This window comes from Adelges cooleyi, unplaced genomic scaffold, assembly GCF_023614345.1.
Source record: "Adelges cooleyi isolate 19-005CV unplaced genomic scaffold, UGA_ACOO_1.1 ACOO_flye_CR_arks_rails_tigmint_CR_PRNA_21, whole genome shotgun sequence".
Lineage (NCBI taxonomy): Eukaryota > Metazoa > Arthropoda > Insecta > Hemiptera > Adelgidae > Adelges > Adelges cooleyi.
The window spans coordinates 361198-379851 of NW_026095871.1; the positions used below are offsets into that span (position 1 = coordinate 361198).

The following is an 18654-nucleotide window of genomic DNA, read 5'->3' on the forward strand; positions in this document are numbered from 1 at the left end:
GAAAGTATTTCGATATCGAAGAATAACTTTTTTTCTTGTAGTACAATCCATACAAATATCAGATTTCAATGTTTTTAAGAAGAATATTACAAAAACATTTAAACCATGCTTTTATAAAACTAAAATATAAAAGACAATCGTATATATTTTTTTTTGGAATTAAGTTTTTTCAAAAATAATATAATAGATATTATTATTGTGGTAAGCCAAATTGTTTTTTTCCACGTTTTTAATAATCTCAATAATATTATTACCTAACCGGAAATGGATTAAATGTATTTTATTAATGCTGTAACAATTGTAAACTTATTATAAAATGTATTATTTGTAATAAAAACAATAGACGAATATGCAAACTTAAAATGCACTAATACATTTTTTTTTTAATGTTATTTTTAAGGTATTTATATAAAGTTCTAAATGTTTACCGAGTAATCTTATTTAAAAGTTATAATGCATATTATATATATATTTAAAAAAAATAATATCTAAAGTTTATAACACAATTATGTGTATACATTTTTGTTGCAATGTAAGTCAGTTAAGATTGAAATATTATTTCTTATTAATGGCGTTATAAGGCGAAGAATTCTGTGATACTGTAAAAATGTTTTGTTTCGATAAACGTCGAGTACGACACAGGCGAGAAAGTTAAACGCGATGGATGAGATGATGGATCGACGTTTCGTTCAGGCCTCACTCGACTTTAATGATTTTCATTGAACTTTTAACACAAACTTCTGTTGGCAAAGATGTTTTTCTCATTACAAGTTCACTGCGAGACGTGCACCTACCTACTGTTCGGTGCTCTCTATTGTTGTGTTTGTGTATCATATATATATATATATATACACTAAACAGGAATGTTTTGAGTGAATATTTCTTCGAGTTTTCTTCGGTCATATTTGTGTCAGCCAACTCGTACCGGTGTGCGGACCAGGTGCAAATCAGAGTTGTATACACAGATGACGTTTCCGGACCATTCCAGTGGTATTAGAGGGGAGGTTAAAAGCGTGGCAGTGTGCCAGACCGAATGCTCTCCAACCGAAGGCAATAAATATCTGCAGAAAACAATGGCCGTTGATAGATTCACTGCGCAGTGCTGCGGCCAAAAGCAAAGTCACCGTTGGGCAACACCGACCGTGTATTGTGTGTACAATCGCATGAGTTGTGTTGTGTGCGTGCTCCGGATAAACTGTTTTATGAGTGTGTGTATGCGAGCCGAGGGGCCAGTGTAAAATAGTGTCGTCCCCGACCTTCCCTGGGGACTAAAAAAAAAAAAAACCAAAAGAATCCCCTCAAGATTACAATTTCTAATTGGCCACCGTATTAATGCGGGATATAATAAATTTTAAACGATTATAAAACGTCCAGGGCGGCCATGTACAGCCGTGCATTAACCCGGACCCTGCGGGTGCGTGTACGGGGAACACCGTAAAGGGTGTTTGCGCCGGTTAACCACGGTGACGGTGCCCAAGACACTCGAGTGGCAATTTAAAAAAGTACCTACAAAGTAACAGCGACGGCTATATGAATGGGTTCGATTTCGAGCTAAGTCAGTCGTTTTGTCGACAAAAAAAATACAACCAGTTATTTTCTTCGCCCCACGGAAATGCATTGAGTCATGGATATGTTATCTCTTATCACTTACCTCTAATCGTTTGTCTTTTATCGCTCATCTCTTGTCTGTGATCTCTAAAATCTTACCGCTCATCTCTAATCCCTAAAAGCTTAGCACTTATCTGTTATCGCTTATTTATTATCACTTATCAATTAGCTCTTATCAATTATAATTTATCTCTTATCACATATTTTGACGTTTACCCACAGATATATATAATAAACTAGATTGCTAAATAGCGATAAGAATTGAAGCCGACGGTCCGCCATTCTGGTAGGATTTATGTGTATTATCAATAGTATACATATATATATCTGTGATTGTTATAAACATATATTATTCTCACGTGATAAGGTTCTAATTCCCACCGAGATGGCGGAATGTGGCTGCTTCAATCTTCTCTATTGGTGGCATGTACATGTTAGTAATCTACTTTATTATATATGTATATCTGTGCTTAGCACTTATCTGTTATCGCTTATTCATTATCACTTATTATCAATTAGCTCTTATCAATTATTTATTATCTCTCACACATGTTTTGTCGTTTATCTCTTATCATTTCTCGTTCATCTCTTATCACTTATCTCTTATCCCAAATATTTTAGCTCTAACTGAAAGTGAAAGTGTAAGTGTAAAATAAATATTAATTTTTTCAAATCGGATTAACACTTGCATCGCTGTGTGTTGTGAAGAAATGTTGGCGAGAACTGACCCAGTCATTATTTCAAAAGTTACACATAATAATTTGACCGGTAAAATGGGTCAGAATTTCAAAATGTTAGACGCTTAACCCTTTTTACCCAAACTACAATCGTGCTCGATTCAAATCTATTTTTTTCTCTCTCTCTGTAAATCGTTTATCCAATGCGTTTTCTGTCAAATCCAGCGCATGTCGTCGGTATAATTTGGCAGTTTAGCCGACCTTCCTTAGCTGTTGTACCGTTGTTATTGAGTACCATATAAAACCTTTCTACGGTTCAAACTTATATCGAAGTGATTTGTGTCTACTATATAAAAGAGTCTATCAATTGAGATTTGGGCCGGTAAGCTTCGAGATATTTAAATTAATATTAACATATTATTATCATTATTACAACGGTCAAGTCGGGTACTTGGAACAAAATGGGGCAAATATAAACAAGCATTTTTTTTTTAGAAGGATCCAATAATGTATGGATTTTATGTTAGCTATATGTATAACGCGTTATAAGATAGATTAGTTAAGATTGAAAATTGCCAATTAATTTACCGGCCTCTCCGTATAAATCTTGTTCCAATATTGGCAATTCCTTTGTACGCGATGTGACTCTGACGTTAAATTCCAATCATGTTTCATAGAAGTTAAGTGTCGAAAACGACCGGTATCGTTAATTCTATAATATTGAGAAATTCCCAATTACGGTTGTGTGTGTGTATAGCATACATACACAATATTATTGGCATATCCGAGCTGTTTATTAATTGAAAATTTAATCGAGCCCGGCTCAGCGTTATTGTAAATTTCCAAGACACGACTGGAGCCGTCCGAGACGCTAAATAGCCGGCAATGATAATAACAATAATCGTCTGATAAATTGAATAACTTAACGTGCCAATAACGCGGTTGTATGTCTAAAATAATTACAATTGAGTGGGCACCGGTCGGTCGTGCCCGTCCAATTATTAGACGGCCGTAGGAGTCGTGTAATGTCGTTAAGACGGTAATATATTATTGAAATCTGGCGGCGAAGCCAAGTAAAAAAAGTCCCAATAAACGTCGGTCCACACACTGGACAGATGATGTAAGTGAAAATTAAAATTATAATAATCTACACCGGCTACATATGTATACAGCGGTTGTACTCGTGTCAAGAGACGAGCAATATTTACGGTCGTCTGTGATTTTATTTTTTTCCTTTGCTAATTTTAACAATTATTATTTTCATTACCTTGTGGTAATCGCATCATCATTGTCATAACAATATTATGCCACAGCTTAAATCCACCATAGAATAATGACTCGAATTGCTCTGGTGGCCATATTATGCGCAATGGACTTATATTAACTTAAAATGGTAGGTGCAAAGGAAAAATATTGACAGAGCAAAAATAGAGCAAGAGAATTACCAATCTTACGTTTTTGGCTAAGTATATTATGTCTTTATAATGTTCCAACACTTGTGGTAAAAAGCGCGCTGTACATATTTTAATAGTTGTGCCGATGAGAATAATAATTAAGGTGTTTAGTTTTGTTCTTGGCGTTTTTTTTTCTCAATTTTTACAATGTAAAAAGCACGTTGTCATAATAATTATATTAATAGTATAATTTTTGAACCTGTCAATCCGTTAACAGCTGTAATAATAAATAAATACTACATATTTTTCAGGACCAGCCGATTATGTGCTGAAGCAGTCTACTTATTGCGCTACAAATCGCCTAAACTTCGGTACTTATTCCGAAAGACAACCAAAATCGATCGCACACGGACGACAGACTTACGAGGTAAGTTTATTTAACTTAAAGTAAGTACGGTAGGGGATTAGGCCATATTTGGTTGGATATACGACAGACGGTATTGCGTTGGCGGTTCAATTAGTTAATCAGTTTAGTTAGTTTCAATCAGATAAACGGATCAGGTGGTACAAGGGACAGGCGGAGGTCATCGTTGTGTACCTTTTGTGTGTAAGAAAAGTAAAAAGTAGTTATTATTACTTTAACACCGAGCTGGTTTCTTTTAATGCCGTTCAAACGGGTGGAAATGTATATTTTGTAATTTCAACATTTTCTATTAAAACGCACGGAGCATAATATTATCTCACCTAGAACGTTTCAAAATAATTACAAAAAGTTATAAACATAAAGATGAGATTTGATTATGCGAAAACCCACGCGCATACAATTTTAGATGTACACAATATTATTTTTCAACTCCAAAAGAACGATTCGATTAAAAACAAACTTTTGTTCGTTCTTCGGTGGATTTTAATTTTTTTAATTAACCTTTTTAAGTGACACCGCGCCCTTCTTAACTTTAATTCAACCGGATGTACCGAGAAAAAAAACTTTTTTATTCGACTTATACAGCACAGCATCGTCGTCACTTTTCAAACTTTCGAACCGACTGTTGTATATTAAGTGTAATTAAATTTAAATTAAATTATGTTTACCGAATATTTGCCGAGACGTAAATTGCCGTAAGGGGGGAAGCGTTCAATTATTATTATCATTTGCCGTGGACGATTATTGAAGTATTGTTTATTAATTCCAAATTGTAAGACAACGCGACGCTGTTGCGGATCGTTTCCTATTAAAAGACGTTTATAATAATTTCAAGTAAATCAATTTGTATATACGAAACAAGTTAATATTAATCTGAAAACAATGTTCGGATAAATGAGCTTTTCTTATGCCTGTCCAAGTAGGTATAAAACTAATTTGATGGGTTAATCGATTAAATCAATTAACTCCGACATTGTAATCTATATCTCAGACGTCTGTTCACCGAACTACTTGCATAACTGATGGACTTTATCTCGGAGTAAAAACGATTATGCGCACTCCTCGATACACCTACCACCTACTTTACTATTGATAACGGTCCGTCTTAAAGCACATTAACCAGCTAAATTGTACATTATGCACCACTGTCGTCAATGTCGTTCAGGAAAGTGTGGAAAATTCTAAACAGCAAAATATTGATGTAAAATATTGGTTCGTTAAAACGCAATGGACCAATCGAGGGCCACTAAATTATGTTCAACGAACCACTACTAAACGTCTATTGATTCTTAAAACCTTTAATGAACGTTTATGACCTAATCGGATGGACTCGATAGGAACCGGGGGGTCGCATCAATATTTTTCCATTACCCGCGTTTCTGCCGACAACAGCCTTAGCCCATGTATTATTATAATGGATAGGCCCGACCCGTATCGACATAAGACCTTTGCAACAAAAAGAAAACGGATGACGGATGTTGGAGACAACGGTTGCATTTTCCAAGTTAAAAACGGCAGCGTCGCTGCTGTTGAAGAAACTCATTTAGCACGGCTAACGATAAAAATAATAACGATCAAATATATATATACATGGGGGAGTACACGGTATATATTATGTTAGTTCACGTCTATTGTCGACTAGATTGTCTAGTCTGCTGGTGACAAGCGAAAGAATTGGTTTTTTCCTGGTTTTTTTTTATTTAAACTCGCTGACATGTTATGTACAAGCAAACGTTCTCGACTTGATGATGATGTATTTTGTTTTTCAGGGTATATAAGCTATTAGCGCGAGAAAACTTTACTCGTTTTCTCTCCCGCGGTGGCACAGACGAGAGAAAAACAAAAGAAAAATTCATATATATATTATATTTATTATTATTGTTGTCATTGCCAGCACGCGAACCACACTGTTTAAACGTGTCTCTTTTGTTTTTCTCGTTACATCCGACCGTTTAAATCCTACCGACTGCGCCACGTTATGTTATTAGACGTGCGAGGTAGTATAGAACGAGACAAACACCAGATCGGTTGAAGAAAATGTCGTCTCCGCCAAATAGGGTATGTTAATGACAAAATGTAGATGATGTAAAATGAGCGGGAAAAACGCAGCCGCGCTTTACGACCGTCGTAAAACTCTCCAAGAAGAAAAAGGAAGTGCCAGCACCAGTTCATATATGTATTATACTGCTGTCGACCCATAACAGTATATACCTCCCCACGCTAATGACGTCCCCTCCGTTATGTTCGGGGGGGGGGGGGGGGGGTGGATTTGTAAATCATCAAAGTCGTCGAACGACAATAAAAAGGCTCGGCCGGGAAATCGGAAGTGCAAATATAATAATATATAAGGCGACGAGTGCAAGACTCTACTCTGTACAATATAAGTGCGCCACACGCACTACATCTTCCACGTGTCGACTGTGTGACTTTGAATCAATAGTAGTAGACACAATATTCGATTATAATATACAAGTGACTGTTGTGAAGTGTCGTCACCGCGCAGTATTCTGTTTGGAACGGTATTATTTTTTAACGCGAATATGTCTTATGGTTGGAGGGTCTGTCGAACATTTTCGTGACGCTTTTCCGACACAAATTGCAGGGAACAAAAAGGAATGGTAACGGGAAGCCAGAGGGAAAGGGATAGGAGGAAAACTATACAGACAAATTCAGATCTTCAGGGTTATTTTGCGTGCTGGGTGTGATGTTGTGTACAGTACGCCGCTGCCTGTAGACTATAGCGATCGTCTCCACTATTGTTTCCTTATTGTCGCCTTCTTGTTTGTCACTGTCACAGGCACCTCCACGGACTCTCCTCGGCACAGCAACCACAGGACCACTGGATCTAGCTGGACCTAACCAAAGGTTTATGACCTCTGGTGTTTGTAATTTCGGTGCAGCATCCGTTGATACTACAGATCCTTAGATACACAGACTAGAATAGCCCTAAAGATGGAAGATGAAACGTTGGCAAAGCCAATTTGTTTCATAGAATTTTGTGGTTTTTCTGTGGTATTTGTTTGTTGATATCCTTGAAAATAATTGTATCTTACAATTCTGAACGCGGTACTTGACAATCAGTCAAACGTTTTTACAAATCAACAAACGGCGGTTGTCTATGGGATTTTATACACTGTGAAAATCGTTTCGCCAAGAGACACGTCGAGTGTGTGTTTTCGTTTGGTAAACACTAGAGTTTGTTGAATACTGTTTTACGGTTAATTTCACGCCAGACAAATCGTTCTTCCCGAAAAATCTGACACTCCCGTTTGCTCACGGATAGAGTATTGTGAATACCGTCAAAGGTTTTTTAACATATTTTTGAGAATAAATAGAAAAGAAACTGTAAAACTAACGACAAACACGGAAAATGGAGACGACGCTGTTGTTGGTATACGGCGTTTAATTAATGAACAGTGGAGCCTTGAACCACGGGAAAAAAAAAGGAATTATCTGAGCTCTGGCATCACTGGCTAAATCTCGCAATATGTCTGGCCGTTTTTTTGATCCCCTTCTGTTTGTTCTGTGATGATACTATGAACATTGGATGAAAAACTGATTTAACAAATTGTCCAACAGTGATTGTGGTATCTCCCAATTACACTTTTATGAAAAGTGCAAAAAATTCCAAAAACACGGCTTACTGGGCGATTAAGAGTAAAAAAACCTTGTTATAAAAGTTTTACTTTTTCTATGTTTTGTTGTATACCAATTTCAGATTAAAGCGTTGGTTTGTAGATGGAACAATATGACATAAAGAAAGGGCATGTTTTTTATTATTAATATTCAAATGTATGTATCTTAAAATTAATATGTAATTTTTAAAAACTAATTCCAACAAAACATAATTGAAGTTCTCATCTTTCAAACAATTTTATATTTTTTATCCTTGCACGCGTTGTAGACTTTTTACCATTGGAAATACAAAAGTACTATTATTTGGTGTATGACGTCCATTCAAGATGGACATCGACTAAAATGATAAGTATAGGTACCGTGACAATAAAAAAATTAAGTTTTTCAGCCGAGTCTGCAACCACGAAAGAGCATTTTCATGTCTTGTTAGCCAGAAACTTGACGTTTTAATATACTAGCATCCTTAGATACTAGCTTGTTAATATACTGTATCATTATTTATAATTCCACCAATACTCTAAATTTATTTGGTATTTCAACTAATATTGTGGTTTTTAATATCTGACTTAAAACAATTCATAGAGAATTTGGGCCCTTAAACTATTTTAAATTTATCATTTAGTTCTAATTTGAACGTTGAACGTACAACATATCTCTTATCAGATAACAGCGTAACTTTTTTTTGGCAACACTTTTTTCGGTTATGTGCCCGAGCTAATTCCCACCCCCAACCCCATTCCCATCCCAAACCCCATTCTCACCCCACCCCTATCTCTTACCTCCTATCTCTCACCTCTATCTCCCTCCGTGTGGTAATTTTTCGTTACGCTTTTTTGGTAACGCTTTTTCGGGTTTTGTGCCAGAGCTAAGACATGAAAATGTCAACAAAAAAAAAAATTAAGATTTCAATTAAATAACAATATATTTCCAACATTATTATTACAATAATTTCGGTCGCATATACGGTCTGAAATACATTATGAACGACCTTAAGGCTTGAAGCAGAAGAACCGCGTTTTTTTCCTTTGATTGCCTCCTTCGTACGGTATTATATGAGTGGCGTTCGAGTCCGGATCGTATTTAAAGCCGGAAATAGTGTCGTACGATCGGTTAAACTTTTCGGCAATATCTTTTAGTTTTTCTTTTATTGTATTCAAAGGGCGAGTGTCTTTATCGCAAGTGCTGCTGGTGGCACTCGGGTCGTCGGTGCCCCTGCTGTCAGCAGGTTCGGCTACGTTCGTCGTACCGGCGGGCAAAGGTTTTAAATTGCCCTCATCGTCTCGGGTCCAGCGGGCAGGGGGCCGGCAAAATTTGTTGTAGAAATTGTTTGACACATTCGACATGACGATGGCGTGCTGTTCGATTTGGGCGCATTCGGCTGCAACGGTTTCCCGGGTTTTTTTTCCATCGTCGTCGCCGTCGCCGGCCGGTCTGCAGACGGTCTTGAGCCGGTAGTAGCTGTGCAGCGCGGTCAAAACGTCATAGATCCCGGTTTCGAACGGCCGTCCGGGTGACAAATCTTGTAGGGACTCGAGGGCGCCTTTCATGCGTGCAACCATCGGATGTTTAGACTTGACTGCCAGCAAGTAATCCTCCAGACAGTCGAACGCTTCCGCGGCCGTGTCCAGCCCCGTGCACAGAAACCCTATGGCGCTCTCGCGGTCGCAGTAGTCCGTCAGCACTCTGGCGTACCGGCAGCTCAAGAACTGATGGGCAAGGCGGGTTTTCTCGCACCCGTTCGCCTCGGTCACCGGGCTGGCCCGAAAAACGTCAAAGGTCACTTCGATCCGTTGACCGTCCCCCGTGTGGTCTACAACGTCGACGGGGTGTTCCCCCTCGGCCATGGCCGTCCATCCGGGATATAACAGCAGCTCGTTGATCGTGTCCACCACGTGGTTCGCAACGACACTCGACAGCGAGTACATGATGGCCGAGAAAAATAGTAAAAACTTCATTTTCCACGCGCGGATTCACTCGAGAAAAAATTGCATGTATAATGGTAAAAAATGTTTTTGAAATTGACGATAGTCGTCGTCTGTCGAAATTTAAAGAACTTTCGCACGAGGCGGTGAGGGGGGAGGGGGGGGGTAACGTTTTATTTACATAACCTGTGACTATTGTGTACCCGCTCGTGTGTGCCTTACCTATAAATCGATAACCGGCTTTGAACAACAGCTATTAATTATATACAATGTCTTACTGTTGGACACCGTGTTGTTGAAAGAAATAAAAAAATATATACACTGATACCTAATATATAATACTAATTAGTCCTATTTTTTTCCCCGTAACGGTCGTACGGTCTTAACGTATTGATGGAATTTAAGAAAATATATTATATACACTGTTATTGGGTTTTTTTTTATACTGTAGTTAGGTAAGTTTATACCTATTAGAGTAGGTAAATAAAAAATGGAAAACAATACCGATTATCGAACTGGATATTAAAAAAACCGACCTTTTAACCAAAACCTATTAATTCAAACGAGAATATTTATATAAAAAAAAAAACAACAACAAAAAACAGCTTAACACGTATATTATCTAAATTAATATACAGATTGCTATAAGAGAGGTTCTGAAACCACCATTCTCTAAATCCTTTTACCGAATGGGGGGGGGGGGGGTGGCGAAAATACAACGACCTTAAAATATCATTGTATGATAAAAAACCAAAAATGATACGACACATAGGTGGTTTTATTATAACGCAAGCTCAACATGAGTGTCTAAATAATGTTTATAGTCTTTTTAACGAGTAAAAAAAATTGTAGTTAAACGGTTGCTATATTTGAATTTGTGTAAACAGTAGTGTGAACGGCAACGCACATCAAATCACACAATTATTGTTTTTCTATAGTAAAAAAAAAAACTTGCCAAGAACTCATGGCAAGTAAATTAAAATTATTTTTCAACACATTGTATGCTAAATTCTAAATTTGTAAAATTGATTTTATGCGGTCTATATTGATTTAGAGAAGTGTTTTTTTTTTGTGGGCTATTACTCATTTGTTATGCACATCGATACTAGAACTAAAAAAAAAAGACACTAACAACGATGAAAAGTATTGTGTGTTGTTTACACACACTAGCGCATTTCATAAAACGAAAATTCAGAGTACAAAATAAAACCTGTCACATTATCAATTAGAAACTCGAATTTGGACTCCTTTACAAAAAATAAAAAAAAAAACATAAAAATATATGTTTTCTTATATATTTATTAGGTATATATATCATGATTATTAAGTAAAAAAAAACCAAAAGACTGTTATCATATTTTCAAGAAATATTTATGAAGTTATTGGCATTTTGAGAAATAAGCTGGAGGAAAAGCTATAAAATTGTCGTTCTTAATTAAAATTATTAAAGTATTTACAATACTTCAAGTACTAGTCTATACTAGCATTCAATTAGGCGCGTTGTATATGCAGTTTTTCACTATAACTTATCAGTAAACGGACATTTCAAAACAAATGTGTTAACACACAGGAAAGAGGGATCATCATTTAATCAACTTCTATAATGCATACAGGCTCTATTTTTATATAAAAATATATGTTTCTAATTCGAATAGATTTTTTTTTTTTAAATCCGATTTAAGTTTTGAAAAAAATCATTTGGACTCTTCAAAACATTTACAAGGTACAGTAACAATAGTACAACATAGTAAGTAGGCGAGTAAGTAATCAAGGAGTAGTATTGTATTTGTCATAATGTGTATTCAACTAATATACGGGTAAATTTTGGTATTGTAGGTCCAACACTCCAGACTAAAATAGTTAAGTAATAAAAAACAATTTTTAAAATGTTAGTAAAATTACTGTTATGGACATGATATTTTCTTATTGAAGAAAATTAAATGATTGCTAATATGTTACTAATACATAATAATATATTCAATTTTTACTTTTTACTACTCTCTCCTATAATTAAAAAAAATAAGTATGAGTTTTGTAATAAAGAAAATATAATAAATCACTTATACATATATATCATAAAAATATAGACAAGAACAAAGTTTTTTTTTTTATTTGGTGACTTAAGATCAACCACTTAAGTCTTAGAATACAATTAATAAACCAATAATCGAGCTTACTCGACCAAATGATAAAATAGACAACACTGGGAAGACAGTTTTTAAAAAATTGTTATCTGTTTTTTGATGGATTTTATCTCTGAACATTTTTTTTTTAACTCGGCATTTCGAGCATTTGGTAATAATAAATTGTAATAATATTACATCGGTCGTTTATTGTAAAAGTGGTGTAACTCCAAATCAATGCTCAATCATACTCAATGCTCCAAATTTTTAAAATTTTTATACACATTTTTGCTTAATGCAGTCACATTTAGGAGATAATTCACTTTTACAAGTCTATTTATTTTCTAATGCCGTCACGTATGAAATCTGAAGACAAAGACAAGTATATATATATATATATATTCAAACCAAACAAAACCCCGTTGCCCCATGTATGCGAGACGATTCGAAAGATCTGAAATGGTTTTTAAATCTATGTCATAAAAGATTGACCACCGAACCTAGTATAGTATAATATGTAAGTACAGCGCAAAACGGTCTTGGGAAACTGTTTTCGGGTTGTGTTGCACAATAGCTGTGCACGACCAGACGTCGCCATCTAAAGTATCTAAGTGACCGAACAGTACACATATACACTGGCTGGGTTATGTCAAACCGAGCTCGGACGAGAATAGAAAAAATTACAGTAATAATAATAATAATAATGATAGTAACAAGGAAAGCAATTATCGAGTGAATCGCTTCCGACAAATAGTTGCCACGAAGAACAGAGAACGTGCACTGGACGTTTTCCTATATCGTATACAGTAATATAAGTCGACGTTTTTGGAGGGGAGCAAATAGTGCGTAGGGGTTGTTTATGACTTAGACGGCCGCCAAACTTTCATCCCTCCGTCGGTGCACACACACACACATGCGTCGATTGTCACATCGGATCGAGTCCCCGGAGAGGTTTTCAAGAAGAATTTATCAGAAACGGTGACAAAAAAAAAAAAAAAAAAATACACAGTAATTGTGTATGGTAGGTAGTATTTTGTGAGAGGGATGATTCTTCGACTTTGACTTGGCCGTCTTAATGAACTACGGGCGGCAGGTGGTGGTGCTGTGCGACTCGGAGTGTGTCGCAAACTTCCGGTAAACGCTTCCTCTGTCCCTGCCCCCGCTGTCGATATAAAATCACAATTACCAAAAGGACCGATCGTCCGGTGTGGGGACACTTACCGAAGGATTTAACAGTGATAAGTGGGCGCACAAAAAAAATTGGCATTCCAGAGTTCAGAGAGTTAGATTGAATACTGAATTTTCACTTGGAAATTTCTAAAGCGATATACATAGTAATTATGTAACGCAGTTGGCTAGAGAAAAGATGCCAACAAAAAATTGGCAAAAATAGCCGTATTGTAAAAAATGTTAAAAAAAAACCCACACTGTGTTCCACGAGTCGAACCTAACACTAAATAATATATTTTTAGATTCGGTTGGCTTATACGGAAACGGTAGATTGTAATGAACAAGCATTTTAGAATAAAAAAAAAAAGGGCAATAAACAACATGGTCCGCGTTGTCTGTTTTTTTTTTTGGTATAAAGAAATAATCCATTTGTGGCGCCATAGCTTTTAACGTTATACACACTCGGTATGGCTATTCTACTTTGAACAGCTATGGAATAATTATTCATAAAAAATAAAAACTTAAGAGAAGATGTAAAAGATATTCTGTTATTTTTCGACCGTTATATCAACTTAATCAAATATACAAACAGGAACTCGCATGTACATAAATATAGTTATATTATATATACTATATTGTTAATGTTTATAGTGTAAAAATGATTGCAATTTTCATAGTATTACATAATTGCAACCATTTTCCCTGGGTATGATATTATCTATTAATGTTAATTGCTATTTTTGTACGTTAATCTACTTTCATTTTTTAAATATTTTTACTGTTTTTGTTTTTGTTTTTATACTGGTTATCGTTACCACCCATTTAATATCCATTGAACGATAGTTACTATAATTGCTTTAATGGTAACTGCGTATCACTGCCAGAACAATTATTATGAAAATGTAACGAAAACCAATGAATTGTAAACTTGGGGTGATTAAATTAATATTGGCAATAAAAACAGAGTACAGTGTTAAAACTTCTATATTGTTATTATCAACAGTAAAAATGTGTATTCATCTCAGTGTTTGTTGTACATCATAAAATAAAATTAACGATTGTTTTGTTTAATTTAAATTGAAGTATTAATAGCTGTGTAAAATAATAATACACGTTCGAGTCTAAAATATATATTTTTTAAACACGCTTAGCGCATTTTTTGAAATTTTAAACATTTCATAGATAAAAAATTTTAGTTTTTTCATTTTTTGGGATCATTTAGGTCTTAGGAGTCAGTTTAATTATAACAATCATTAAAATTGTAATGTAATTTTTATTTGTAAACTAAAGCAGTTGTTTTGTTGCAACGACTACATCTTGTAAGTAATTTACAAGTTGTTTTTATTAGTCATAAGTAATATTCAAAATATCCTACGTTCTTCCTCATGCATTCAGTACTAAATTATTCAGGTAATTGTTGGAAAATTAAAGTAATTACGTTTCTTAATAGATACCCACTTCCTGCGGTTCCTCGAGTATATGAGCTAGTGTTTATAAATAATTAATCTGATAGCGTGACCGTAATAGCAAAAAGGGTGAATATTATATTATATTATATAAGAAGGGGTTGCTTACGACTGCCTTATAGTTATTAGATATTGACGAATATGTGTTGGGCACGTTATACGATTGTGCAAAGCGTTCTAATGGATCGTAAATTATAGAGGTTTTGGGGGATAAGATTGTCTGGATAAAAAATGTACTTAAGCAATGTCTTCGCCCTGGAAATTATTATATATAAACTCAAAAAACGTTATATACCTTTTGTGTGAATTATACTATTTACAGCAGTACACTATGGTAAATAGGTGTTATACCACTGAAAAGTCTTAAAGGTTGTTTTTTCTAAACTAAAATATAGCCAGAAGGGACGGAGGAGAAAATATTGATAATAATACACATGTGAAATCAGAGAGGAATTTCGGTACTTATAAGTCATAATTCCATTGTGAGATTTGCATTAATAAAAAAAAGAAACTAAAGCCATAAGTAGTTTTAACTTTAAAAAAACTTTTAATTTTTCTGAAACTTGAGAATTTTGTAACTTGGAAATTTAGTTAAAAATAAAAAAGATAATCGAAAACTATTATTATTATTAGTAATGTGTATGTACATTATTTTTCAAAAATATTCTATTGTATATAACAATATATGTATTATTACAAAGAAAAATATTATTTTTAAACAATTAATGTAGTATTTATATTTAAACAATTGAATTATGTTTTATCTCATAACGGTATCCTCTATTTTTAAATTTTTGTTTTTTGTCTTTACTTAAGAACTATAACAATATACCAACGCAGTATACTTAAGTAAAAAAATCTACATAATACAAATTAATGGACTTTGAAATAAATGTTGAATATTATACAATTTAAATACCGTCTAAACCGAAACGCGTCGCTCGGATTCGTTTCTCGCCAATTGCAATTTAACTGTCATTAGGCATTGGTACTGCTTTTGTTGAATATTTCCAAAGGTATTTTCGACTGGTGGTTAATTCCAATATCATAAGTGATGAAACGGTTTTTGTTTAAGTGTTATTCGCTATGCAAAATATACATAATATATTTATATATATATATAAAACAAAATCGCAGAGCTTTTGCGGATAATCACATTATTAACAGCCACTTATTGTGAAACACAACAATGCCATTAACACAACTGTCATTTTATTCACATCACCGAAATAACTGTATATATATACTTACCTTTCTGACAAGTCTGAATTTATTATTGTAAAATAAATGGATCATTTCGTCGAAGAGAAATAAATAAATTATAATTTTTTGTATAAAATTTGAAAATAACGGATTTTTTTTTTCTAAAGACTTTAAGAGACTATGAGTTTAAAAAAAATGCAATCTATTAATGAAACCAGCTCTACTACAATATTGGCCATTTCAGTAATTGAAAATATAATAAAATTTATAACGCGGAGATATTTTTATTTTTATTTTATATTTACACATTTAGCAAAAGCACGTAAGTACTATAAATTATTTAAATGGCAAGAGTTGTTTACAATTAATATGAAATAATGTTTGTACATGTTAGTGTATTTTTCGTTCATATAAAAAAAAAGCGTACGTTTAGGGCTTTCATACAAATTAAAAAATATTATTAACTGATTGCCGAAGTTGCTTTAAAAAAAATGATTTGCTGTGAGTTGTTGTAATGTTTGTTGCAATTAAGGATATGTTACAAAAAATATATTATGTTTTCATTTGCAAATTAGGTGTATATTTTAATGTGGCCTAATGAACTTTTACAAATGAACATTAACATTAATAATTAACATGCGTTTTTATCGAATGTTTCAGTTACCGAATTCTTGCAAGAAGACTTTGAAAGTGGACCAGTTACAACAACAAAATCAAATTTAACGTTATCCGGCAAAACAGCGAGACGTGTCATTCGAAGGGAATAGTTCAATTAAAACACAAATCAGTTTTGGTATAATATTATAAACAAATATAATCTATTCTGGTTCGTATACGTGTGTGACATTTAATTATTCGTTTATTAATGTATTTATTTAGAAAATTAAATTCGCCCGAATGGGCACATAGTACTGCAGTCAATAATACAATAATAATAATTTTCACAAAAAAACACTACATTTATAAACAAGTTATTCGCAACAATTTTCAAATTAACAAACTCGGCTTAGGGAATTGGAAAAACATAAAGCTCAGCTTCCATTGGGAAGGGAAAAGAGAATGACGTCATGAATAATAAACTATACAAGGGACGTCATGATTTTAAATTCAACTTATGTCCTTATTTCTAAAATACTGTCGACACAAGCCAAAGAAACACCCGGAATTCGTGTCAACCCGCTCGCATCGTTGTGATTTATAAAAATGATAAATTACTCGCGTTCCATTGAAATCGAAACTTTTCAATATAATAATTATTATTTTTGTATTCGTCCGGTTGCACGAGAAAACCTATACTCTATAGGAAACGCCGAAAAAGGCCATCTCGCTTTTCACTGCAATATTCAATTCCACCGCCTCAAGACTGTGTTATTGATTTTCCCAACATTAAAAGTGCATGTGTCTATCATGTGTGGCTATTGCTCACTGTGTGTGTGTGCATCGTGGCGTTACGGTCGACCGGGTCACCGCGAATAAATAGGACAGAAGAAAGCGTGAAATATGATTTATCTGTGTGTAAGACGACCCATATATAGCCAGTGACGTTTCATAATATGATGCGTTGTACAAACGGATATCGTCAAAGTCGTGTACGGCCCCCAAAAGCCTTTTGTGCGAAACCCACCCCATCCGCATGCTGTGTTGCAGGGTTGAGATGTAAATCCGTTTACTTTTGGTTGATATTTTTCCCTTAAAGCCGTTAAAGTTTTACATTGGTGAGTCAATCGGCCGGGTTGTGGCGAATTACAGCCGGTGTATTTCTGCAAATCCAGTTAAAAGTTAACCGCAAGGGGGAGGGGGCTTCGGGGGTAACTTTGCGGGCACCGTTGGACTGCCGAGATCGATATAGGTATCTACTGTATTGTTAATACATATTGTTATTATATTTGCTATTGTAGATGTAATCACGGACAGAAGAGCGAGCAGTACACATTTCTGACGCTTGTATGGACGGTTATGGAAGTTTTAACTGAAATTTAATGCGACCCGGTGTGTGCGTGTGTGCTCTCTCTCGTGTCCCGGGCCGAAATTGCCGGGGAAAACCCCGGTATAATTTATGGCCTAGGATGCGATTTTCATTTCCTCTCCGCACCGACCGGTCGCTTTGCCCCTGTTTGTTGTGCTATACACTTCCCTTGGCCAAAGCCAGCGTCGCCCATACACACACACACACACACACACACTGCCTGCCGGACGACAAAACTTTTCCAACCCCTTTTACGTTGCCGTTTGACGCTGCTTTACGGATACTACCGCACCCCCCCCCCCCGGCCTTTCGTCTGTTCGGTGCTTTTTATATGACTCGAAAGTGAACGGAAAAAGAAAAAAAAATCAATAAAAATACCGTGTCATCATCTTTTGCCGCCGCGTCAAGTTATAATAGTGGTTTTCGATTAGTTTTTATTCCTTTTAAAACAAGTTGGTATAAGTGAAAAAAAATTCGATGATAACTTGAACGGGGAAACAAAATGAAATCGTACACGCTAGCACGGTGAGAAGATAGCTCTATTTTTCTTAGCTTTATTATAAGTTAGACATAGTACGCGGGTAGATCGGATTTCACACCCCCCTACACGGTATCAGTCTCTGTGTTACATATCTTATAAAACGTTTAAACTATAGGAGATAGAAAGTGGATTCCAAGCTCAGTAGAAAGAGCTTGTCAAACATTGTTAATTATAGCTAAATTTTTCTTCAGCCACGCTGGTCTTTGAAACCAATGAACGGATTTTGTTATTTAAGTTCTTATTAGAATCACTTTGGCATGTGCAGTGAAGAGTTTCAGCACTTTATCTAATATAGTTCATTCAACGGAGAGCTTTACACTTGTGTATCATAAAAACTCATTTTTTTTCAATTAAATTTTCATACTTTTTTTTAATTAATTGCTCAATAATGAATGGTGTATTTTAAATAATTTTCCAAAAATGATTCGAATCAAAACAAGTCAACATGCCCCGACCTCGGCTTGGAAAGAGTTTTTTTAGTACATTTCAAGAAAGACAAGTGAAAAGCACAAATTCGGAGTCAA

At 34.9% G+C, this 18654-nt stretch overlaps 1 protein-coding gene across 1 annotated transcript in view; it reads left to right on the forward strand.

Moving 5' to 3' along the window:
- The window catches only part of LOC126834848 (uncharacterized), a 31046-nt gene extending 14644 nt beyond the window's left edge, over positions 1-16402 (forward strand). Inside the window, exons 5-6 of the mRNA XM_050567041.1 lie at positions 3991-4106; positions 16284-16402. Coding sequence (XP_050422998.1) covers positions 3991-4106; positions 16284-16346 — 179 coding nt within the window. The 3' untranslated portion in view covers positions 16347-16402. The remainder of the gene's footprint in view (positions 1-3990; positions 4107-16283) is intronic.
- The last annotated feature ends 2252 nt before the right edge of the window (positions 16403-18654 follow it).